The 25,881-nt window shown below is 39.8% G+C and overlaps 2 protein-coding genes across 3 annotated transcripts; both read right to left on the bottom strand.

Annotated features, from left to right (window-relative positions):
- Nucleotides 1-55: 55 nt before the first annotated feature.
- On the bottom strand, nt 56-8,989 carry e2f5 (E2F transcription factor 5). Its single transcript, XM_047589660.1, has 8 exons — nt 8,709-8,989; nt 7,262-7,371; nt 6,956-7,117; nt 6,386-6,494; nt 5,422-5,746; nt 2,486-2,626; nt 2,162-2,200; nt 56-1,021 (listed from the first exon to the last, which is right to left on the bottom strand). The coding sequence occupies exons 1-8, from the start codon at nt 8,835-8,837 to the stop codon at nt 945-947; spliced, it is 1,092 nt and encodes a 363-aa protein (XP_047445616.1). The 5' UTR covers nt 8,838-8,989; the 3' UTR covers nt 56-944.
- Nucleotides 8,990-9,562: 573 nt separating this feature from the next.
- lrrcc1 (leucine rich repeat and coiled-coil centrosomal protein 1) lies at nt 9,563-23,863 on the bottom strand. 2 transcript variants are annotated; one of them, XM_047588545.1, is made up of 20 exons: nt 23,642-23,863; nt 23,479-23,553; nt 22,552-22,757; nt 22,325-22,390; nt 22,064-22,231; nt 20,567-20,733; nt 19,795-20,010; nt 19,075-19,268; nt 18,254-18,428; nt 17,546-17,694; nt 16,371-16,575; nt 15,985-16,124; nt 15,331-15,532; nt 14,552-14,737; nt 14,099-14,273; nt 13,323-13,486; nt 12,964-13,172; nt 12,615-12,752; nt 11,892-12,027; nt 9,563-9,806 (listed from the first exon to the last, which is right to left on the bottom strand). In XM_047588545.1, exons 2-20 carry the CDS (start codon nt 23,520-23,522, stop codon nt 9,696-9,698), a joined length of 3,051 nt encoding a protein of 1,016 aa, XP_047444501.1. In that variant the 5' UTR covers nt 23,523-23,553; nt 23,642-23,863; the 3' UTR covers nt 9,563-9,695. The 2 variants fall into 2 exon arrangements, with proteins under 2 accessions (XP_047444501.1, XP_047444503.1); XM_047588547.1 differs by having other exon boundaries at nt 19,084-19,268.
- Between the last annotated feature and the right edge of the window lie 2,018 nt (nt 23,864-25,881).

Here is a 25,881-nt window from a genome sequence, read left to right as displayed (position 1 = left end):
TTCTAGGTTTGCAAATTAAACTCTGCTCAGTGCTCATCAGAAAAGGAGTGTTGTGTTTCCAGATTACATGAGTTTATTGAAAAATAAACTTTCAAAAATGTGCAACAAAAACATGGAATTAAAACAAATATAAATATACAAAAATGCCACCCAGGGCTCTTAATGTTTGATAGTTTAGATCAGGAATACAGCAAATTCACTTCTTTTAAATTACAATTAAGGCAGTCAACTAGCCCCAGCTTCATCAAAGTAGAACCTCTTTTTCTTAAATTAAGTAGAAAATATTAATTATTCATACAAATAACTCTAAGGATAAGAAAGAGAAAAAATTCTTAACAAAAACTTTGAGGCCTAAAATGGCAGCATCACAATAATTTAGAAACAAAAACTGGCATTTTCACAAGAACAAAGTAACAAAATGTAGACGAAAGATTCCTTAAATATTAAATGTCTGTTCAAACTATTACATTGGTTATGTGAAGATCCTTATGTTCCCTGAACTACATCCATCATCAACTGTGTGTTGAAGTTTTTAAAAAGGAGCCAATACTGAACTGTTACAAGTTACTGTAAATATCAACAAAAGCAAAACGCCGCCTCAGTCAACGTTGTTGATCTACGCAAACTAAAGCTGATTTTCCACCAGGTGTGGAAAAACAGAGAGATACAGAAGTGCAGCAGGAGGCTGAGAGATTTGTCCCGGCTAACATCTACTAAGGCTCCTCCCTCTGCAATGTTGTATTTATTTACCTGGTAAACCATCTAAGTCTTAATGGAGGCACAATGGCTCATGGTTGCGTAAATACCCTACGGTAAATTCATTCAGGCACTTCGCTTTTTGGCAAGTAGTAAACTGAATCTGTAAGGTGTTTGGTGAACAGCGCTTACATGTTGTTGTTTTTTTTTTAGGATGGATGTTAGAGAATCTGTAGCTGTCACAGTCGTCAGTAATTGAGGATCTGAACGTCAAACAGGTCACTCACTCCCTCATTGTCGTCCAGGTTGAAGCTGTAGTCTATACCTGTGTGTGGAGAGAGGGATCAGGAGTAATACAGCAAACACAAGAACTGAACACACAGTAGATTTCCGCCCACGCTATCAGCATGACTGCATGGCTAAGGAAGGAAATCATGGACTGGCAGGAAATACTTTAATAATTAATGGAGGGACTTCCATGAAATCTAGTACTAATATACTGTACATGATACCCTGACTTCCATGAGCTGCTTCAGTTCTATCATCAAGTCGACTTTTGGAACAATAAACATCCAATACACATGACAATGTTCTTGCAACTTAAGTAACTATGTAAGACATAGTTATAGCACTAGACAGGCCTCTGGTAACAACTTCATGCTACCTTGACCTTGAACTAATGCACTCAAGAAGCCGGTAATATCCAGAGCTGTAGCACACTGAAATATTCTCCCCACACACTTGATCACAACTGCTGGAATATCGAGTTTTAAAATGAAACTGAAGGCTGTGATTCATCATGAAATTATGAGTTGAACAATACTATGAAATTACGAAATCATGGATGTTTAAGGTGACATAAAATGTCATATCATGTTAAAACATTTACTTTGAATGATTTAATGTCATTCCGTTTTAAGTATGTCAATACATTCACGTTGAATGACTGATTTTTCCATATTTAAAACTTCCATATTCATGTTAATATATTTATGTCGTATGATTTCATGTAATTCTTTTGTGAAAATGCTGTAATGTTGTAATCGTCTCTGTTTGATCTAATGTGGACGCCAGGAAGAATAGTCTTCATTTGGATTTAAACTAGTGAGGATCCAAAAGATACAATAAACAATATGTCATTCCCATCACTCTCCTATTTAAAATATTAGCACGCTAATAAGTGGAACACAACCATTTTTGTTTCTAAATTGAGCTCAGTGAGTTAAGTGTTTTATTGTAACTAGTTTTATTAAAGGCTTCATACTTTAATTAGCCACACTGTAGTTGGTGATTTATCGGTTGCAATTTAGTGCGGTTACACGAGCACAAATTATTTTTAACCACAGCCATCAGTCATGCGTCAGGACTGAAACTTTGAAGTGGAGCCTTTTAGCCTTTTAGCATGATGTTAGGTATAATTAACATGATTTATGAAATCGGTTAATCCAGGAGTAGTGATGCTCACCATCAGTAGACATCAGCTCATCTATCAGGTCGACAGCTCCTGCAAGAGAATTCAAAACGTGTTTCTATTACACAGCATAGCATCATTCACATTCACCATTATCATCATTTGATTGACTTATATATCACATTATTTGCAAATAATTCAGTTTTCTCTTTGCTCACTTGTCCATTTCCTCTTTGAGGGAAAAAAAAACTCAATCACAACTTAGGCCTTAAACATTCACCAGAATCAGAACAAAGACAAGTAAACATTAAACTTCCCCTTAGCTTCACTGCTGGCTGCATTTAGAGCATAAACTTGGTCCCCTGCGTTCACACCCACCCCCTCCGTCGTCCTTCATGTGGTCTCCAGCGGCGCTGAGCCTCAGCAGGGTGCTCACATCCAACACAGATTGAAACTCTGGGCCCGCCAGGTCTATCTGCTGCTGCTCCAGTGATGCAGCTACTGACTGAATGTGACACTCTGCAAGAAGCACAGAAGGGGAATCAAGAGTACTTAGCTGTATAGTACAGGGTTTGGTTATTTTAGACCTAGAAACAGCCGCCTTACAAAAATTGATAATTTACTTGTTAATTTTCATGCAAAGAGTTGGACCCACTATCTGGGTTCAACTAAATGTGTCTTAAAGCTTAGCTCAGCATAAGAGATACTGCTTGTCAAAACAAAACTCTCTCTATATGGCTCTAAATATAAAAATTCATACAATCCTTTCCTTTTGAGTAACGGTCAGTTCATTCAGTAACTGTCTTTTGTGTTCCTCTTTTTGTCTGGAAGTAAAGGCTGACTGTGTTTCACTTTGACAATGCCGTGACCTGCTGTTACTCAATCCAATTTTATCTATACTTACACAACTGGTGCGACACTGACTCATCCTTTTTTTTTTTTTTTATAAACCTACATCCGGATGTGGAAGTGGTTTGTCCTTCAAACATACGGGAATGCTCTAAACCGGGAAATAAAAAATAAAAAACCCAGTTCCTTTCACGTGACATGAGGTGTGAAGGGGGCAAACCTTGAAAAAAAAATATTTTAATGGAAATCCAGGACACTTGGACTGAGATCTGTGGAATATGGAAGCTAAGTCAATACCCTGAACTCTCTGTGTGTATTCCTCAAACCATTCCTGAACAATTCTTTGGAGAATTGACTAATTATTCTGCTGGAAGAGACCTCTGGCATGAGGGGGTATAATCTTGAAAGGAATATGAACGGTCTGCAACAATGCTTAAGTGGTGTTACATGTCAGTGTGTTTTCTGAGTAAACTAGGCATAAATACCAAGCCGTCTTTGTAAAATAAGATAAAATGTGATATATTAGACCAGGGGTCAGCACAGACACCCCGACAAGTCTAAGACTACGCAGCCCCATAAAAACAAACAAAAAAACTGTGATGCGCTGTGTGTCTGACTAGGAACACCATACAGTATACTAGATGCATTTCTATAGCCAATTTTCTATCCAACAAAACTTCCTTTATACTACTGTTGTAAAAGAAATGCTGAGTTTAAACCACCAAGTGCAAAGCCTCTCCTTCTTTTTATAACAACAGATGAGAGTGTGGTGGTCTTTTTGCTTTATTTAATTAACCCACATGCATGTGCCTTATCTGTATTGTTGTGCAGGGTATTTTATTAAGAATAACATTTTTAACCTTTTATGTATGATCAGTGTGTTTTTTTTAATATTACCGTACATAGTTACTGACTGAAATGGTTTTAGCCATGTTACCATATACACTGAGCGCTTAAGTCCAACAGACTTTCAGTGGCTTTTCTGCAACATCTCTACACTCATGTAACTGAAATAACTCACACGTCAGTTAGTGTTATTGTAGACACCTAACATTTGTGATCTGAAAGTGACACTGACTACCGCAGCAGAGATAGACTTTATTTAACAACCTTTTACTTGCGTGGGTGAAGGGTGTTATTTCATATAAATATGAGAATCTGAGAAAGAAAAATTAAACCGTCACACAGAGTTATTATAGGGCCAGAGGGTGGGAACTGACGAAAAATGATCTGTCACAGATCATTAATTAATCAAAAAGCCACTGAAGTATGTCCAAGGTCTTTCAAACTGTGAACAGCTACACTACTATTTTTTTCAAATGTATATTTTGGATTGATTTGCGATCTGTGCCATTGATTTAGTTCATTTAATGGAACTATGACAGATAAAGGGATTTTAGTTTTGTTTTAATATTATCACCACAGAGTATAACAGAAGCAAGCTGTAACTTCTTTTACACTATTCAGGTCCTTGCATGTCAAGACGCTGTGACATGTGATACCTCTGAGTAACTGCTGAACAGCCACCTTTCTACAGCAAGAACCAACCAAATTCACATGATCCGTTTCATAATGTCAGCGTCCGCTTATTCATAGTGGCAGTTTAATTTCCTTGTTCATGGTGTGTGACGTTATATTGCTGTCATATACTTATATTATGTTATCTTTCACTATATTACCTTGGTAATACTGACATTTCAGGCTAGGAGACCTTTTTCCCCCTTGCTCACACTTTCACTACTTTCTGCTCAACTGCAGTTTCAAACATTTTGTAATCATCCTTTTGGTTTATATCTGTCTGTTTCTGAGTCACGCAACAGTCATTATGGCATCTGTAAAACACAAGGAATGTGCATTCCAGACACTCTACTGTTTCTAAATGTGGCATATAGTAAATATGCTACCCCCCAACAACTCTCCTAATGATGGTTTTAAAGGTCTGGCACACAACTCAAGAAAGAAAGGAAATCTAAACAATAGGTCCGTGTAGATTGTCAGTCATCTAGCTATTTGAGCCATTCATGTGAGCCTCAGGTCACATGAGTTTCGGATGAGTAACCACAGATGGCCAAAAATAAGAACTAGGAACTCCCTAGGAGTCAGAATTAAAAAGTAAAACATCTTCAAGAACAAAGAAAATCCAGCTGTTTTCTGTACAAGCACTCAGAGGACAAAGCAATAGAAAACACGACTCTGTAATCCTTGTGAGGTAACTCATAGGCTGACGACAAAATGAACTGAATCAACACTTCTTTTTTTAAGAGCGTGAACCATGAACCACTGTTTAAGGAATACTGTATGAAACCTGTGTATTATATTAGTTTTTCAAGCTGCTGAAGATGTTAGTTTATAAATATTTTTGTCCTACTGCATGTTTTGAATCAGTACAACCTTGAAAATTGCATGTAGTGGTTTTCTAGAGAAACTTCCAAAACATCCTCGAATCCCAAAGCCCCAGCCCTTACCCATCTGCACGTCAGGAGGGGTGGACAGTGGTGTCAGCGCTTCATCATGTTCAGGCAGCACCATCTGGTGGTCTGAGCAGAGAGAGTCCTGGCTGCAATAGGCGGAGGAGGAGGAGGTGGTGTTGGAAGTGAAGCATGCAGACGTTGAGAGGGGGAACCTCTGCAGACTGGCGGGCGTGCTGGGTGGCGATGGCATCAGACAGATGTCGTCCGATGGCGGAACAGGAAAGACTACAGGTAACGCGGTGTCCGAATCCTTGTTGATCAGCATGACTTGGATAGGAGCCGAGTGGCTGCGCAGATTCACCTGGTACTTCTTCTGACCCTTTGGAGCATGAGCATGTCAGGAAATATCTAGTTAAAGCAACTAGAATCAATAAGTAAAGTGTTGAAGGAATTGCAAAGTTAGCATATGACTGTAATTTCCCTCAGTTTTACTGGACGTTTTAACTTCTCTAAGCTCATGGTTCTGCTTTATTGCCAATAGGCTTACCGTTTTGGTTAACGGTCACAGCAACATTTCCAGACTGAGCAGCCAAATTTTGTCAACCCACAGTACGACAACACCAAATAGAGCCCATGGAAATACAAACACAATTACACGGCAGCGTTTGGCAGTTAAAAACATTTCCCTTCAAAACCAGAAAAGTTTACTCCCCTTTAGCATCACCTCTGAATGAACATCTCTCTAAAACTTATTCCATCATATTGTAATTGGCATTCAAAACGTTTTAAATAGACCTCTTAAATCACTCCAGTACAGCTACATGTTGACCAAAGTAACAGCAAGTGTGTTGAGAAAACCCAGCTCCCCAAGCCCCTGTCAAGCCATTTCTCCAATTCCATATTCTCCAAGATCTAGATAACTAATACATTTGACATGTGCCCAGATTTCTGACGACAGTTTTATATGAGTGCGGAGCAAAACTAAAGTCTACATGTAAAAGTCAGTGAAGAAAACTACCATTTCAGGTAGAGGCACCTCCAGCTGAGTCCCGGCAGGAGCCACAACAGCAAGAAGAGTGTCTCCACTGAAAGCACTGCAGATGTCTTCATGTGTCACAAACTTATAGGTGGAGTAGACGTTAAGGAAATAGGATTACTTTTGGGAGGAAAACGGAGACAATAAACTGGATAAACGAGACCGTGAGCATTGTGCAAGTCAGGATTAGCCTGGCTGCGATTTCAGTGACTGACAATAGCAATTATATTTATAATCCTCCCTTTATGGCGTTTTCTTTGTTTGATAAGCAAACAATGTAAAAGGATCAAGAAGGGATTTCTTTCCTCTGAAATTAGTAAATAAGGCCCCAAGAGGAATAGAATTACAAACTGTCGAGGGGGCTAATGAAAAAAGGAAAAAAAAAAAAGTGACATTTCTATGAAAAACATCAAACGCAAAAGCTCAGTAACACGTTTCATATGCAGCAAAAGAGAAAGCAGTAAGCTGATATATGGTAATTTTATGAAGTGAAAAAGAAGAAGACATAGCAGATTAAAGAAAAACAGAAAAAAGGACATCATGAAAGGATATGTACTGGTGATGGGATCGTGTTTAAGGCGTTTGATGTTCTCCTCCAGCCAGGTCTTCTGGTTGTCCAGCGCTTTCTCTTGGGCTTCTAGCTCAGAGATTTGTGCCTTTAAAACTTTTACCTGATCCAGCACCTCCTGAGTTTGGCTGCCTGTGTTCTCACCCCTTGACAGGAAGAAGACAAAGGATGAGAAAACATCTCAATCAAATGCTGCAATTTTTCACTATGAGAGTGTTTTTTTTTTAACTCATCTGAGTTGACACAAACTGTAACCAATTAAAAGTAGGAAAGCATCTTATTTTTCCAACCTCCACTGGATTATATTCTTGTTTTTCTTCTCGATCAGCCCGACACCTTCCAGTACATTGGTGATGTCGTATATCCTCCTCTTCTGCTTCACTGCCAAGCTGTCTGCAGCCTGTTAATTCGGGCAGACATCTCCGTAAAATATCTTAAGATGAACCCTTATTCATGACACGCATCACAGATTGTTTTAACAGATACTGCCAGGAAGCTTCCTTGGAAAACATAGCATGAGGTGAAATACTCTAGCGAGGCCAACAAATGAAGGATTTGGTGAATTAAGCTGCACAAACAGCAAATCAAACTCCTTGGCAGAAGAGGACAGTTATACAATAGCAGAGGAGGAGGGAGGAGGGAAAGGTTTCGAGGAACCTGCTGTGTAAACATTATCCAGCTTTGGCGCGCAAGTAGAGAGGGAAATCTCTTTATCACTGATGGGGGAAAAAAAAGAGACCATGTTTGTACAAATTAAAGTTTCGTGTACATCTAAGGATGATACAGTCAGTTACAGTCAAAACACTGAAGGCTGCTGAACCTTCTGCTATCACTACAAGTATTTTAAAAGACGTTGGCAGTAGTTGATAGCGTGGAGTGATTGGAAAACTCATTGTAAAAATATAAATAGGCAAATGATGAATGAGTTACAGGCTTCCAGCGCGAGAGACAGGAGAGCCACAAGATGAATGTGATGCGTAGCAAAAACATCACAAGGACAGGCAGACAATATAAATAAAGATTATTTTCAGCCAGGCAACCCTTTTAATCGAAGCCTCCCCAGCCTCTAAGGACAAAACATCTCTCTCTCAGGTTGCTTTGGTCATTATTATAGACATGTGCAACTACTGGCATTGAGTCACAAGCAGATCCAGTTTTATTTGAAGGGTTATGATCCAAAAAGACAGGGAACCACTGTGGAAGACAGTCAAACTGATAATAAAGGGAATTGCCAGGCTTAATATGAAGTCTGCATCCAAATCAAGACTAGTATTTTCACAGTAATTCACTAAATACTAAACAGGTTGTTTAGTTAGTTGCTGTTCAAAAATATGTAGTTTTACTTAAATGAACTGCCTTACACACGTTACACATATTTGGCCTGCTGCAGATGTACAGAGGATAATACAAGATATAACATTTTTATCACCATGTAGAGGATAAACGAGCTTGTTGCCTTTAAGCATGTAACTGAACTGTTATTTAATTGTAAACTGGCCCTTTTTGACCCCCTATTTCTTCTGTGTTTATGGACCAGAATCTTTAAGGCCGGCTAATGGCGGCTAGCTAGTCCACCTGGTAAAATAAATCAGTCCACCTGGTTGACCCCACTTGTGACTGACAGCCCTTTGTTCACATCTGTTGTGTGGCCGGTGGCACTGCTAAACACGGATTAATGCTCTCTAAAACAGCCCACGAACACGAACACCGAGCCCGTCCTCTCTCCGTTTCACTGACCACTTTCAAATCAAGGACGCCATCCTTAGCTTCTTGCAGCAGACTGACAAACTTCATGGTGAGGAGCCCCAAACTTTTCTCATGGCGACTCGGTGTCGAGCGTACGGTCTCCGTCGTCTCAAATTCCATCTTCTTTCATCAAAAGAAACCCTCACTTATTATTTATTTATTTTACCGTCTAACTACAAATAACTATCATCTTTTTCGTCTCTGTTAACTTCGACGGGACGACCCAAGTACCTGCAGCCTTTTTAAATCAACGGACGTTACGTTAGGTTACGGTTGCCACGGCAACCCTTGTCTCGCTCGTGCCGTGGAGTACCCCCCACCCCCGCCAAAAGAAGACCCACCCACCCCGATGTTGACTCCGCCCCCTCTGGAACCGAGCAGACACCACTTCAAATCACACCGACCAAATCGTTAATTGGGGTGAAAAGTTCGCAAAATAATAAATTAATTAATACTTACAACTTCTGGTTGTCTAAATAAATAAATAAATAAAAAAATGCATAACAGGTGCAAGAACAAATAGAAATCAAAACTTTCAAAAGTCATAAGTCAAAATAATGTTTGTATTATAATTTTTAAATATTCAAACATAATTTTTACTCATACTAAATCAAAAATGTTATATCTCCAAAGTATTAAACAAAATACTTACTTACTACTAACATCCGGTCTTCCAGACTTATTTTTTCAATTGTGATTTCTGTGGACTACTCCACTTTCCTATGAATGAGACAACAAATCTGCAAAACTGTACTGTTTAGTATAACTTAAACATCCTTAAAGACTACATAACATGTCCACCAAACCCACGGGCCTCATCTTACATTACAAACAGGAAACAAAAATATGCTCACGGGAGAGTTTATTTAGATAAAGCAAAATATACTGTTCTAAAATGTACAGAAATATAAGTTTGAATTTAAATATCACAAATATTTTAAAACAACAATGGCGGAGTGTTGATTCACAGTTCACGAGTTAAAAGTCCTTCAAGACACTCGTGAGACGTTTCATTTTGTCTTCCATGATTCTCTTGTTGGTTTCCGTCTCTTCTAGGAGCTGACGCATTTCTGTCTCTACTTCAAATACCTGCGGGAGACAGGTGAACAGACGACCTCAGCAACAGAAAACACTCCACAAAGGGTTCAATACTATATGTTTACGGTGCTTTATTCATAAAATTCAATAATTGTATTGTAGTAGTAGCCTGTCAGATTCAACTCCATGGCACTCAGATGACGTTTATGACTACATCGCTGCATAAAGTCCAGCCAAACAATTTAATTGGCCCTGCAGATCTTTGCTGGAGCGTAATCAGCTCCTAATGGATCAGTTCCAGACTAAATTTCTGACCGGCTTCCAGCCTTGTGTAGCATAGTCTTTTTAGGTGAAATGCAATTAAAATCAGGACATAATTAACGACTAGTTTAACACGTACACTACCGGTCAAAAGTTTTAGAACACCACACTTTTTCCAGTTATTTACTGAAAATGATTCAGTTTTTGTGTCACTGCACTCTGAAATAAAAGCATAGAACAAATAAGCAATTTGAGTTGAAAAAGAAATCATGGAATCAATTTATAGACCAAAATGTATTTTAAACCTTTGACTCATCAAAGTAGCCACCTTTGGCAGATACAACAGCTGAACACACTCGTGGCTCGTTCTTTCTACAATAGAAATCAAATATTCTTCATAAAACTTCTTCTCAAGTCTGTTGCAGAAGTTCCCATAAATGTGTGGCACTTGTAGGTTGCTTAGCTTTCACTCTTCTGCCCAGTTCATCCCAAACCAGCTCGATGGGATTTAAGTCTGGAGACTGATGTTTTCAAGTTTACCATCTTGTTCTTTTTTTCTGAGGTAGTTTTGACATAGCTTGGACTTGTGTTTTGGGTCATTATCTTGCTGTAGGATGAACCTCTGACCACCTAGGCGAATACCAGGGAATACCATTGTTGCAGAAATTAAATTGGCGTTGCAGAATGCTGTGGTAGCCATTTTGGTTCAGGGTGCCGCTCTCGCCTACTCGATGGTGTACAAAGATCCTGCGTGATGAACCGAAGATTTGAAATTTTGATTCATCAGTCCATAATACCTTCCAGTTTTCAGTAGTCCAATGGCTGTGTTTCGTGGCCCAGGAGAGCCTCTTTGTCTTATTCTGACATCTTAGCGATGGCTTTCTTGCTGCAACTTGTCCTGACAAACCTGCAGCTCAAAGTCTTCTCTTCACAGTTGAAACTGAGACTTGCTTACTACGACTACTATTAAGCTGCGCTTGAAGCTGTTGTCCTGTGAGCCGCCTGTCACACAAGCTGTTAACTCTCAGAAACCTGTCCTCTGATTCAGTTGTGGCTTTGGGTCTGTCAGACGGCTTCCTGTCAGAGTTTCCTCCAGATTCTGAGAGCCTTTTGATGGCGAAGCAAACTTTACTCACTGACACCTTGACTTTCTTTGCAATTTCCCTGTAGGAAAGACCTACATTTTTAAGTGTTATGATGGTCTGTCTGTCTTCCATTGTTAATTGCCCTTTTCTTGCCATTTTTCAGCAACACACTATTTTCTGCAGTAAAATACAGTTCACCTGATGCTCATGAGGGTCTCGTACCAGTGTGTTCCAACACTGCTTTTATGCAGACAGAGGGGGTTGTAAGTAATCAAGAAAAGTTGGAAGACCTGCAGGAATTAGTAGCACCAGCTTTCAAGGCTGATTCAATCTTCATTGCTGCAGAAATTAAATTGTTAACCCACTCCATGTTCCATATTTGCCTGTTTGTTTAATTTTGAAACGTACATTATTTTTCAGTTTTGGGTAACGAAACATTTTTTTTTAACCTCTGGCTGTTCAGTACTTACCTTTGTACCATTTCAAGCTATTCATTGCATGACTTGAATTGTAATAAATTAATGGAAAAATTAGGGTGTTATAAAACTTCTGACCGGTAGCGTACATTTTGAAACAACAGCATTGTCCTCTAAATCTTGATTTTTTTTTTTTTATTAACAATAATCTGCTATGGTAAGAATGTCTGTATATATTCTGTATATATTTTCTATGATTATCTATGATATTTTCTATTTTTTGAACTTCATAAGTAGATGTATAAACACACTGCTAGAGGGCAAATCTTAATCTAGCATGAAAACCACTTCTGTGAAAGTTGTCTACACTTTACCTTCTGATTGGCTTGCTCTATCTTTTTTTGTTTTTCATTAGCCAGTTGTAGCAGCTCAGCTTGATGGGCGACCTGGACGGACTCCAGTTGTCGACGAAAAGCATCATCCACACAGTGCAACTTCTCCAGTGCAGCTCTGCAGGATAGACAACCACAAATTAAGCATCTTACATAAGGTGAACTTTGGATGCTGTCACAATGGCCGCGGGTAAAATACAAGCATGAATTACTGTGGGTGGGTGGGTGGCTGGAAGGGCAAGCCTATGTAATGTAGTGTTACATTTAAAACGAAATCATGCTCTTCTTCTTTCAAGGGAGACGTCGCACAATAACCTTAATTACACTCTAAAAGAAAAGCCAAAGCATACTGTGACCCCACACTTTTTAGGAACCTTGTCATAACTGGTTCAGATTTTTCAATGACAGCAATTCAATCATACTTCAAGGCTTAGGGCGAAAAGCAATTTATCATCTCGTTTGACCTAGGAAAGAACTCTGTTCTCCTCCTGGATTTACCAAAGCTGCAGAGCTGTCTTGGCCTGTCCACAGCAGGCAGGTGAAGATAAGGCACATATCTTTAAAACTATCACTATCAGACCAAACAACACAAATATGAGACCAAAAAATATATATTGACACACTTTGCAGCAGCACAAAAGCATAACTTAAACGGGTTAAAAATGCAGCTAGAATAACTCGACCATTGTTGATATTGTAGCATACTTGTGTGCTTCTGCTGCTTTATCTCGTTCTTCCAGCAACAAGCGCTCCTTTGAATCAAAGTTCTCCTTCATACGCTTCACCTGGCTCTCCAGTCGAGTGAGCAGGTCCGCCTTCTCCTGCCACTTCTTACTGGACTCACTGAGAGATGAGACACGAAATAGAAAACATAAATACTTCAGAAGCTACACACAGCATTAATATTTTATTGTCCTGAGCAGCACAAGTGTTTGGGTCAGGTTACATTAATATATTTACTGATTGTAAAGCGCTTTAAACTTTGTGTCCTCGTCTCATTTTATCTTACATCCACAGTCACCATAGTGCAAACTTTGTGTGATGGGACATTTACTTGTAAACTCTTCTGACTTCCTCGAGCTCCGCCTCCTTGTCTTCCAGCTGCTGTTTCAGGTCTTCCTTACGCAAATTCAGATGTTCCAGACGTTCCTTCATCTCAGTCAGTTGGTTTGTTTCCTCCTCGTGCTGCTGCTGGAACCTCTTCTGCACTTGGACTGCGTCCTCCCTCAGTTTGCGGATCTGATCATCACGGTCCTGTAAGGACTGAGCAGGGGGAGGGTGGAGGATGAACTTAGCTAGACTCAGCGATACACATAAACATAAAAATCAATGGACATGACAAAAACTAGATGGATTCTAGCAGAACGTTTTTGCTGTTTAGCTTTGACTTCAATAATATATGCATGAAAGTACCTCTTTGAGTTTGCGAATAGTCTCTGTCTGGTCGTCCATGATTTTGGTTTTGATTCTAAGGGCGTCATTGTCCCTCTCATTCTGTTTCTTCTGCGTCTCCAGCTCAGTGCTCACTACCTCTATCCTGGCCTCCAGACGACCGCGATCCTGAGCCAGGGATGCTCCTAGTGAAGAGAAACACATTAAAATGTTAGTTTAAATTTTTTTTAATATGTTATGTAATTGCAAATAAAAAATTTTGGTAAAAAAAGCTGAACAGTTCCTGTGTAAAAGGTTGTCTCCTAAATAACCACTAGATGGCGGGCTTTACTTGATACGTTATATCAAAACTCATTTTAGCTTGGAGGCCACATACAGTCCAGTTTGATCTCAAGCAGGCCGGACCAATAACATATTAACCTGTAGGTAACCACACCATTTTTTTAGTCCAAAGAAGAGCAAGTAAATTGGGAGAATGTTTACATTTAATAAACTATCCTTTAAAAAGAATAAGTGAAATTTGGGTACAATTCTGTCCACTTTTGGCCTGCAGGCTGTATGTTTGACACATGTGCCTTATATACAGTCTATGCTTGATAAAAAATGAAATAAACCAAATAAAAAAATATGATGCTTCCTTCATACCAGCTATAAAGTAGAATCTACAAAACATCACCAGCAAGTCACAGATCTGTGCATTATAGACAGACTCATGGGACAACATGAAGTAGTAGTCTCCCATACGCTTTAAGGCTGACTCAAAGCACACAACCAGTGTCCTCCTAGTCGTGTCCTACCTTGCTGCGCGAGCTCCTGTCCCCAGATCCTCCTCTCTGCTCTCAGACCGTCTATCACCGACTCCTGAGCTGTGAGCTGTGACAACAGTCGCGCCTTGTCTTTCTTGAGCAACTCAAGCTGCAGGCCAAGACGCCGGTCCTGTCCCACCTCTGCTTCCAAGGAATGCAGACGGCTCTGGCAGAGAGACAGACAGTATTAATGATCAACGGCCATCTGTCATGGCTGGCAGATGGAAAGGCAGCTGGACCATTCAGTATTCATGACGTCTCAAAAGTAGTCAGTCTTCTACGGGCTCAGGGTGAACTGAAAAGGTAAAAACAGAAGGCTCACTTCCTAGCTGTCATATAATGTAATATTTTAAACCCAATCAGGCAATGTGGGCTCTTAATTTACTCGAATGGCATGAATAAAATAAACCCCACGTCTCCCCCTGTGTCTGTAGTGCTTCACACCTTTAGATCTGAGACAGCTTCTTTTTTAGCTTTGATGAGCTCAGAGATGCGGCCCTTCTGTTCTTTGACCATTGTTGTGAGTTCCTGCACCAGAGAGCCTGATTTCTTCTCCCTCTGCTGGCACTGGGCGAGGGTTGCCTTAAGCTCCATCACTTCGGCAGTGATCTCATCACACGCCTGCTTCACCTACAGAAGGAAAGCAAGGGTGTGGGACTGAATGTCAATGAGAAATCTAGACGTTGAACAGAGCGAAGGACTTGGACACTACCTGAGTTTACACTTTCATCAATCAGTATCAACACTGATGTTGACAAAATAGTTTCCAGAGTTGTGTATTTACAGAAAGTAGTGGCTGGTAATCTGTATCTTATTCAGACTTTTCTCAAAGGTCAAAAATGGCTGCCTTAAAGAGAAAATTGTGCAAGCCGTAGCAATCAAACATAACATTACATTTTACGTTGAGGCTGGATGAACCACCAGAACTTCTGACTTTAACAAGAGAATGTGAATTGATTGAAATCTTTTTTGTAAAGCTTCCTTCTTGTGGTAATCACAGAGTACTTGTCCAGAGTCAAATGATCCTAATTCAATCTCAGCGTGAGGCTGAAATAAATCCAACTTATCTGTGACCATAATGGAGTCAATTCAAGTTCAGCCATTTCACTTTTTACTGTACAAAGTAATCACCCATCAAATTAAACAATGTAGTGTAAAATCCAGAACAACATTACAGTGATTACAGGCCATCTGGATGGCAGGTGTCCATCTTTTTAGCAGACCTCAGAGAAGCGAGCAGCCTCGATGGTTAGCGCCATGCGGAACTCGTCCTCCAGAGCGACGTACTGTTTCCGGCCCGCTGCCAGTTTCTCCTGCAGGTCCGTCTCCCGGTGCCTGTGTCTCTCTTCCAACGAAGCCACCTCCTTCGCCACTGCCTCGCGAAAATCTGCGCCGCCAGGTTGTAAGCGCAGCTCCAGCTGTTTTCTTTGGGGAGAAGAAAAAACTAATATAGAGAAGACACTGACCCATTTGTCTTTACAGAAATGAGACAGCCTGCATGTTTTAATGTGTTTTAACATGAAACATGAACAGTAACATAAAATACAGAGTGTATATTCCAAGTTCGCTGAATGCTGTGAGAAGTGAGCTCAATGCTCAAACGTGTTAAATTAATATCATAAATGTGTAGAAGAATAATGCTACAATTAAAAACCCCTAATTTCTCCAACCAAGTGCACCTAAAATAGCAACGATCAATGTATGGACGCCAGAACTATCATCACATTTCTGATTCAAATGCTGATAAATACCACCGTTGCACCGTTGTAGCACCAAAATAAGCACATGATTTAAAAGAAGAGGTTGCCAGGGACTTTTAAAACAGGAACAACTTCCTTGCAAAACTAGTGTTTCACAGTAAATCCCTTCATTTGTACCTGTGCTCTTGTTCCCTGGATGCCAGCAGTTCATGCAGCTGCTGTATTTTGTCTTTGTGCTGTCGTACCGAGGATCTCTGGATATCCAACTCCCTCCTCAGAGCTGCTGCCTTGTTCTCCAGCTCCTGGTGCCGCTTCATCTGAGGGAAGGCCAACACATGCTTTGTATGTTTGCCTGACTGTGTCTCTGCAGAATCCCTCGGCCTCTCTGTACATAACCACTCTATGGGCTACATTAATGAAACAGTGGTACTAATAATGAACAAACAGCTTGTAGGAGAAGCAGAAACACTCGGAATAAACTCGCCTTAGTTGAGAGCTGATTAACATCACCTGACTACATCTTCATCAGTGTGATGCGCTCTGAGGGAAACTACCATCTGTACCTCTTCAGCCTGCTGGCAAGCTCTGAGTGCTTCTCCGTGGGAGATGCTTTCCTCCAGTCTGCGCAGTGCAGCCTTGTGTTGTTCTTCACTGCTGCGGGCCTGCTCCAGCTGCTGAGTTAGAGACCGACACCTCCCTTCCAGCTCCTCGACACGAGCCTGCAACTCAGAGCGGCCCGATCGCTCTTTCAGCAACAAGTCTTTCAGCCTGGATGGACAGGAAAATTTGATAAGATAAAAACCACAAATGAAACTTTTTGCTGTATATACGTATCGGGAAACCGCTACCAATTTTTGAGATGCCCTTCACTGTCCTCTGTCTTTTATCTCCCAGCGTTAAATATGTGATAACAAGTGAAACATTATACCACAGTCAGAATCTTATTTCAGGGGAGAGACGGTGGAAAGGGAATGAATCAGCACAGTGCACAGCAAAGAAACACCAAGAATGTAGAACTATGTCACAACTGCCCTTTTTCAATCTACCTCGATGAGCCACTTCTCCGTCATCTGTCTCCTGATGAGAGCAGAAGTCAACAGACACAGCTGCGTTCAGTGTCATTAGAAAATGACAGCTAAGATTGATTTGCGTTATACTGCTGACATACGCACATCACCAGGCCTCTAATTACAACCATAACGCAGATTTATCTCAGCAGGACATGATGAAAACAAAGCACAGGACAGTCACACCTGCTTCTTTGCTATATCTGCACACCACAGAAGCAATATGGCCTCACGTGTGCAACAATAGAGATAGGAATTTTTAAGTATAGATAATTACAGCCTCTGGAATTTAAATATGAGGTATATAATCAGGGAGAATGCGTAGGCTTATTATCTTTACACTAAATAGGTTTATTATCACATTCAACTGCAGCCGTACTTATAGAGGTTTGGGGTAATGGAGCCAAAATGTGCGCTTGATTTCATTAAAGGAATTCTAATGGTGGAATGGACACTCATTGTTCAAGAATGAGACAGGCGACAGGCCCTGGGCTCGAGAGAGCCAGCACAAAAGATGAAGAAGGGGGAAATGGATCAGCATCCATTATGCCATTGACAACTCAAATCCACAGAGGCAAGCTCAACTTTTTTTTCAGCACGATATCGGCTTTAGAGCTGCTGCGAGAATTCACGTGGAAGGAGGCGTCCACGTGAATGAGGCTCCTTCTCACCGGTCTGTGGTGTGCAGGGCCATGCTCTGGAGATCTTTTTCCTCGCCGACCTTGGTCTGCATGCACTTCAGCTCCTCTGTTAACTTCCTCACAGCTTGTTCTGCCTTCCAGCGTCTCTCTCTTTCCTGGTCACGCTCCTCCACAATTGTCTGAGCAGCACATGTACAGAAAAAGAGAAAACATGTAGTATAGCTTTGGCTTCAAGATGAAACATGGAACAACTTGACTTTGAGTCAAGTGTAATTGCATTGCGTTGTGGGAAATGTAGGCTTTGGGATTTTGAGGAAAGAAGGGAAAATATAACAAAAAGGAACAGAGCACACTATTCAGTAGCATAGAGCATACTCACAGTAATATAAAGTAAAAAAAAATGAATATGACAAGATAATGAGATGTAAATTGTTGCATGTTTGGCTGTAGCACTTATTATTAGTGGAATACAAATATACGATTTATTCCACCAAAGATAAACTGTTATCACAAATAGGAAAGAAAAAAAAAATCCATTGTTGTTATCTTTGTTTTGTTGTTATCAATCCATTGTTGATATCTTTTATACCATTTCTCCATTTTTATTTACTGTTGATACTGAGGCAAATCTACCATTTTGCCCTCTTCTTGTAAGGCACATAACCTTTTACTTATTACATTCACACAATAAAAATAGAAGAGTCCATTCAGCGTGTAGGTGACCTATCCATGGCGTACCCTGTAGGTTTCCTCCTCCTCAGCGGACTTGGTTTTCACATCGCCTGAGGCTGCCGCTGTTTTCAAAGGTCCCTTCCTTGTTGGCCTTGCTGCCTCTGTACCTCCTGTGCCGCAAGCCTTCCTCCTGGTGCCCGCAGCAGACTTTGAAGTCTTCTGTTTATGATTCTCCTGATCGCTGCACATAAAACAAATCGCAGGTATTGAACCGGCAGTGAAATTGATTCTCGACAGCCCTCCAGCTTAAGTCTGGCTAAATAAAGGTCAAAGCAAAAGACTTGCTCGCCTTCGTAGGTAAGCAAAGTTTGAACGACTTTGCATTGAATTCGGAGATAAAATCACCTTGGTTTCTGATGAGGACAGTTGTGAGATTGCTTAAATTAAATTGCCGAATCTTAAGCACGTGTCATCAGTGGCTGATGAAGTAAGATGAGGGGGTAGTACACAGTGGCATGGCCGTTAATCATGGGAGTGAGGTGACAGTTGTAATTTCTAACAGGGAGGAGGAAAGTTTACAACACTGCTCGGAGAGGAAAATTTATCACCTCAGTTCAGCCCCCCGATTTCCTCCGTCATTAAGATACCTGATATTAAGTCGATGCGTGTTGAACACACTGAGACACTCACTGCGGCATATTTGTGATTCATAATTGTAGATGCACACTGTCAATAATTACATCACAATCAATTCTGTGTCAGGAAATTCTGACACGTGTGTAATTGTGTTTATCACCACTCCTTCGTGTTATCAGCTTTGTTATAACAAAACCAGGCAGTACACGTGTAAACATGGCAGCTGAAATTTCTTCAATCTGATGAATCACCTGTCTGACCTCCTAGCCCTGGGCTCCTTGGTGCTCGCTGTAGATGTTAAGCTGTTACGATGTTTGGGAATCCTTGTGCGCCTCTTGTTTTCCTTCCCGCTGTCACACTCGCTTTCTGACGTGCGGTCTGTGTCCCTCTTGGCTTTGCGTACAATCGCCACCGAATGGTTAGAGGACGTACTGGCTGTGGGGGCCTGGGGCAAATAAAAATGTAGTCAGTAAATTTAAGCAAATAATTTCATACAAAGTAAGAGAACCATAATGCAATTAATCTGTTTCAGACGATTGGTTATGACACCAAATTCTCTTTTGGTACACATGCACGCAGTTTTGTTAAGGCAGGTAGGTTATTCCAAGCACACAGGCAAACAGTTCCTCCTGTGGATTTGTCACAGTGTCTTATTTCTCCTCATGCAATCCTTGACTGATTCCCTGATGTTGTCACCAGGGCTCTGTATGAGCTGTACCATCTGTTGGAGGAATCTTTGTTGTTCTTTTGGCTGAAGACAGTTCTTTTTAGGACTCTGAATAGCTTTTTCGGAGTTGATTTGTGAGCAACCTGACGTCTCCCGGATTGTATTGTGTACACAAGCTGGGATACAGTCCAAACACAACAAGTTAGTGAGGTGCTGTTTAGTTTTAAAGATAGAGGATAACCAACACAATACTTACACCAACCAATGCACACTTATTAAATCAGTGCTAGTATTAAATGTGCACCTGCTGAATGAGTCGAGACACCTGGTGCTCTAGTTTCCTGATGCGCTGTTCATTAGCGGGGGCTGCTGTGTCAGCCACGGCAGAACGGATCGGATGGAAGCACCGAGGATCTGAATGTGTGACTGGATCTGGGAGCGCTTCAGAGGCAACACGCTGGCGAAACTGGGTCAGCAGCTGGTCAATGCGGGGTGTTGTGAGAGGGACATCACTTTTAACCTATAATGGCAAGTTTCATCAATATTTTAGGCATATGACATTTCAGGGCACTTCTGAGGGTATTTCAGGGTAATGAGGAAAAGTGACACTTTATACATGTTGTAGAGTGTCAAACTGCAGCCGGTCTTGCTCAAGAGAAAAACAGATGGAAGTCCTTATATGGAAGAAACTTTTTGGTATAAAGATCAGAGTCTTGAGCTTTCACTGTCCTAGTATAAATCCACTAAATTACATATAAAATCCTGCTGATCTGTGATACTCAGATTCTTCTGCATACTTGACTTAAGTTCAAGTGTTTTTTAGGTTAACATTCATGATTGGAATATTTTAAAGACAAACTTCATGACTTTGAAATGACAGAAATGATCTAACTGTTTTAAAAATCAACGCTTTTTCTGTCACTGGTCTCGTCCTATTTGTACTACATTTAAATGCTGATTAATTAATTTTAAGAGACTCTGATTAAGTAAATGTTGATATAATAAAAAAAAAATGGAAACCTGATTTTATAATATAATTGAATTATAATCAATGGTATCATGGCATCAAAAGTTACCGCTTCATTGTGGCTTGTATCTGAGGAGAGCAGGAGGTCCACATAGTCCTCAAGACCGGGGATATCACACGGACTGCCTAGACCTGGAGGTGATGGATCTCCCAGCCGGTCTAAGCCATCCAGAACAGAGATCTGAGGAAGCGACTGCATAACAATCTCCCTAAAACCTGCAATAATCCAGGAACACAGATGCATTACAAAGCCTTGACCATTATTCAGCAGCACATCAATGGCCTTCATAAAACATCAGACGGTGTAGCAGTTTTGTCGCATATGATCAAATAATGAAATGAAGAAGAGTAACCTCTGTATGTTATCCTCATATGCACTACTGATGAACCTTACTTAATGGGAACCAAACACAGCTTATGTAAGTGTGTGTATGTGTACCGACAGAAAAGCTTGTAACAGTGCATTGAGTATGCTTTCTTATATTAAAGAGATGAAAAGAGACACTTTCAAGAGCTGCTGCTGTGAATGCGACATGACAGGAAAGGTATGAATAATGGCTGCACAGCATTACTGAACAGTTTTTTTTCATTAATATAACTTCTGTCAAGCCAACTAACAGAAAATATGTAACCAAAGATATAAAGAGAGATTAATGGACTACAGTGGCTCTACATACTAAGGTTTTATTACAGACATCACAAAGAAATCTATATACAGTATAAATCTATATAGCGAGTACTATCAATGGTTATTTATACAGTATGGATAAAATCCTTTCTATCTATATAAACCTTATATATTTTATAACCATCATTATCATGTTGAACATTTTCTGTACATGACAGTGATGTTCATCGTTGACTAATGCAGAAAATAAAATAATGTCAAATAAGAGTACTTCAGTAGAGTGATGTTCACTCTCACTGACTTGCAAACTTAGTTGATTAAAGTCATTTAACAGAACATTATTCTGTATAAAACGACAAATGTGTTCAGCTGCTCTGTGTCAATCCTTCATACATTATAGTAAACTGAACTTCCCTATCAAAAACTAATGCATTGTAATATAATAGTTCTGCACTAAATCTCCTTTCATGACTGCTAATGTTTAGTTTATGCTGAAACAGTGTGAGAAAGGCAGTAATTCAACTGTATGATCATTTTATAGGATGTAGTTTGTGGTGCTGTTAAATTAAATAGAGAGAAATAGAGTTTCTGTTATTTAGCCCAGCAAACTGATTAAAATGGGGTTGTCAAAATAATAGAAACTATAATAATAATATAACATGCGCCAGTACAACAATAGTATTACTAACCTCAGCCTCCAAAATGAAAACATAGTTGAATCAACATCTCCCTGAGTTATTTCAAACAAATGCTGGAGACCATAACCTTCATGAAGCTATGATTTTGTGCTGGACTGTTATATTAAAATGCAGTGCTGATGATCATAAGTGCACCAAATGAACCGGCAAGTTAGTGTATAATTATCCATATATAATAATATTGCACAGTATACACAAGTGGTAATGTTTCTTGTCCTACCTGGTGACCTACAGACAGGGTTGTCTCTGCCATCCTGGCTCAAAGTGACTTCTCTTAAAGCTTGTAATCCCAGAAGGCACTGCAAGAGATGATCGATGTTGTCCAGGTTGTTGCCATGGAGACTGAGGTGCTTTAGCTTGTACTCCGTGCCATGGAGATACAACAAGCCTAATGAGGAGATGAGGAATCAAAAGCATTGAATTATCTTCTGATGTCAGCTTTCACATTTGGGTGCAGGAAAAAAGACGGCAGTCAACTCACCAGTGAGATTATTTATCCGATTGTAGGACAAGTTCAATCTTGTTAGGTTCACAAGGCCATTCAGTCCTGTGTTAAAGGGAGAGGACATTAACAACTGAATGATGTACCAGCTTGTGGAGCAGTGACAGCAACGTCAGAGTAAACACAAGATCATTTAATTATTACTTGGAGAACTTGCACAAGGCTGCAGAATTTATTATTGCAATAAATGGTTACCAAGGACTCACCTTCAACCTTGGTGATTAAGTTGCAGGATAAATTTAGAGTCCTCAGGGAAGTGAGGGAACTTAGACCCTCAATCTTAGAAATGCAATTGGAAGAAAGGTCTAAGTGCCGCAGGTGCCAAGCTGAGGTGAGTCCCTCGATGCTTTGGATGTGATTGCAGTGCAGATTAAGTGATGTTACAGTGGGACTCTGTGGAATATCTAGCAAACTAGACAGAAGGAACCAAAGTCAGATTCACAGGAGAAGGTAAAACTCAGTGCACACAAGCATCTGCTTATAGGGCGATTTGTACCAATGAATGATTACTTTATTACTGTGTAGCTTTGTGTATTAGTGATTTTTAATTATTTGGTATGATAATCAAAAAAACACCAAAAGCAGCCTTTTCTGTCCTATAACGAGAAACAAGACAACATTTACAAAATTGCTGCTGATTGACTGAAAAATTAAAGATTTGTGTTTACAACCTTTCGGGATTGCAACTATGAGGGACTATGAGATCGTTAAATTTAAAAAACAATTCTCTATCTCAGTTTTTTGTATTTATAGGGTTTTTTAAAGACCCTATAGAAGTGAGAGTATTTGAGCAACACAACGTTAACATACTACCGTATTAAGTAGCAGTAACTCAAGTGTAATTAGAAAAATATGTACTAAACGATTCGCTGATTGAGAGAATCACTGGCAAATAACTTTCATAACTTTCACGTTCATAAATACACACTCTGATTAGATTGAAATTGGTTCTGGTCTTTGAATAGGATGAATATTTTTCGTCCACACATACATTACAGTGCAAAATGTTATGCAGTTGGTGTGTCAATACTATCATACCTTAAACCTATTCGCAGTTCGCACCACAAATAATAAACTGAACTTTTTATACAACTGAGCTTGATTTTGCATTATAAAGGGTTAGATGACGTTACCTTGTTATTTTCTTATCAATAAGACACAGCTCTTTGTCTCCCATAGCGACTGTGCGCAACCATCAAACGTGAAGTCTGCGAACAAAACATTACTTAACAACAAACTGCGGCTACTAAAAGGTTAATGTGCATAAAGCTTAAGATAAATCTTCAGCTAAGTTACCTAGCAGCCGAGCAGAAAGTTCAGCCGACATCGATGGAGCACAAAGGAGGCAAACTTAACGCCCGCAAAGAACAGCTTATCTTACTTCAGTAGGCAACAAGTCGTGAAGACTTTATTTTCTGACCGCCAACTCGTCATGTGTTCGGTTTGTTTCAATATTTGTCGTCGTTCAGTCCAACAGAATTAAACTCGCCGCTTCCAGGATTTCACTTCCTGTTTACATGACGCTGTTAATGGTAACATCCGGGACAGCGTCTTAGCTCCGCCCACTGCAGAATCAGCGATAGGCGTTGTAGGTTTGTCTACTTTACTTCCAACTGCATCGGCACAGCTGCATCTTAAGAGCATGCAACATTTTTATGTTTTCACTTATGTGCTTGTATGTGTACATGGGATTTAGTTAAATAATCTCCCCTTGAAGTCTATTTGGTACATGCTCTGGTTCTTTCACAACACGTGATTTTCCTCGGAAAATGCTCAAAAAAAGAATATGCTGAGGACAGTGTTTCTATTAGAAGTTGAGTTTCAAAGGTGATATTTTAATTTTAATTGAAAGAAGAGAACTCGGTTTAAAGCTGAGGAACTCTATTAATGGTATTTTCAGCCATCAATATATTTTAAAGCAGCAAGAAACTCACAAGTGGTCAGGAAACAAAACTAGTCATCAGTGACCACTGGTAAAGGCATCCCTGAATCTAAACTGACTTTTTTCCATGAGACTGGGATAAAAGATAATACTAACCACAGCTGCATTTGTGCATGGAAATGTCATTAAAATCAAATCAAATCAAATCAAATCAAACTTTATTTATATAGCATTTGTCACATATACAAGATGCAACTGAAAGTGTACACATATAAACGCATGCAACCACACACAAACTAGGGTGAGTAAATGTGTTAACACTGACCATGCAGAGTAAATGCTAAAAGCTGGGGATTATGAATAATTCATACAGAATTTAATTATGTAAAATTTCTCATTTTATGCTGAAGATGTAACTCATTAACTTCTCTATATTAGCACTTTGCCAGTTTTTGACTTACAGTATAGGTCTGTGAGTGGTGCATCCTCGTTCAGCTACTGCTAATCACAGATGTAATGTAAAGATCCTGACCCCTATTATACTCATAATTTCTCCAGCAGTTCCACGGGCTGGTGATTGATTCAGTTCATCACACAATGAACATTGTCCATATCGGAGCAGCTGCATGAGTGATCATTGTACTCACTGGCTGCTAGCCAGCGATGATAGAACCAATTATACCTGCAACCCAGCCACCGGCCCTCCTTAACCTGTGAAAATGATGATCTGGCGCTAATGAAGTGACTGAATTAGAAATGCCATCTGTTGTTGTGTCACCATCACCTCGCTCATAGGCTGTAGCTTTCAAGGGCAATGTATTAAAAAATAGATGAACACTCTCATAGCCAGTTAGGGAACCAGACTAATGTACAAGAATGTTATAATTAAATGTGAGTGGAAATTGAGCACATTTTGCATTACTCTGTGCCTTTACCTTCCCCCTGTGACTCATTTGGTTTGAAAATGGTTTAAGGTTAAAAGAAAGGTTACACAGAAGTTTAACTTTGGGCTCAGTCTGAGTTTATGCGAGGTTAATGGCAAAAACCTAGAGTCAAGCTAGTGGTTCTGTATACTTTTGCACAAATGCTAACAATGGCAATGTTAGCATTCAGGTGTTAGGTATATCTAAAAGCAAGAGGTAAACATAAAGCAGGTGGATTTAATAGATCTCAAACAAGCCTTTGTTTTTACATTTGTTTCCAGATACAGAGTGAGCTGGATGATTAAGAAGCTTTGCAGTTATAAGGAGGTATGTTTTACTATACGAGTTCAGCTTGTTAGCATGTTAACCTTTGTTACAACAAAACGCACAAGTACAGTATTGGCAGGAGAAAATGTTTCAGTGCTGCAAGTATTGTGAAATTTCCCAGTTTGGGATCAATAAAGCATCTATCTATCCATCCATCCATCCAGTCATTAACCAGAGCTGGACGAGTTAAAATTACGATCTTGCTATTACAATTTATCTTGATTGATCTGAACGCCTGCAGTGACAGAGGAAGCAGTGCGTTCAGACACATCACAATTAACATACATCTTCACATAGCTTGTTTATTCTGAAATTATATATATATATACATATATAAATAAATAAGTGCAAATCCTCTCATTTAGAAATATTTTACCCTTTAATCATATCACTAATATTTTCTT

The sequence above is a fragment of the Mugil cephalus genome, chromosome 7, assembly GCF_022458985.1.
Source record: "Mugil cephalus isolate CIBA_MC_2020 chromosome 7, CIBA_Mcephalus_1.1, whole genome shotgun sequence".
Taxonomy (NCBI): Eukaryota; Metazoa; Chordata; class Actinopteri; order Mugiliformes; family Mugilidae; genus Mugil; species Mugil cephalus.
This window is presented reverse-complemented; position numbering and strand designations above follow the sequence as displayed.

Bases quoted from the DNA above. Each gene is read 5' to 3' on its own strand.
- e2f5 (XM_047589660.1), bottom strand. From the start codon at position 8,837: ATGGAATTTGAGACGACGGAGACCGTACGCTCGACACCGAGTCGCCAT. The intron at 2,201-2,485 runs GTGGGTGTGAAC...ATTCTCTTGCAG, and splicing joins CATGAAGGACGACGGAGGGG to GAGCTGTCGACCTGATAGAT. The intron at 1,022-2,161 runs GTGAGCATCACT...CTCCACACACAG, and splicing joins TGAGCTGATGTCTACTGATG to GTATAGACTACAGCTTCAAC.
- lrrcc1 (XM_047588545.1), bottom strand. From the start codon at position 23,522: ATGGGAGACAAAGAGCTGTGTCTTATTGATAAGAAAATAACAAG. The intron at 17,695-18,253 runs GTACGCCATGGA...TGTGCTGCTCAG, and splicing joins AGGAGGAGGAAACCTACAGG to ACAATTGTGGAGGAGCGTGA. The intron at 14,738-15,330 runs GTCTGCTAAAAA...TTCCTTCTGTAG, and splicing joins AGGCTGCTCGCTTCTCTGAG to GTGAAGCAGGCGTGTGATGA.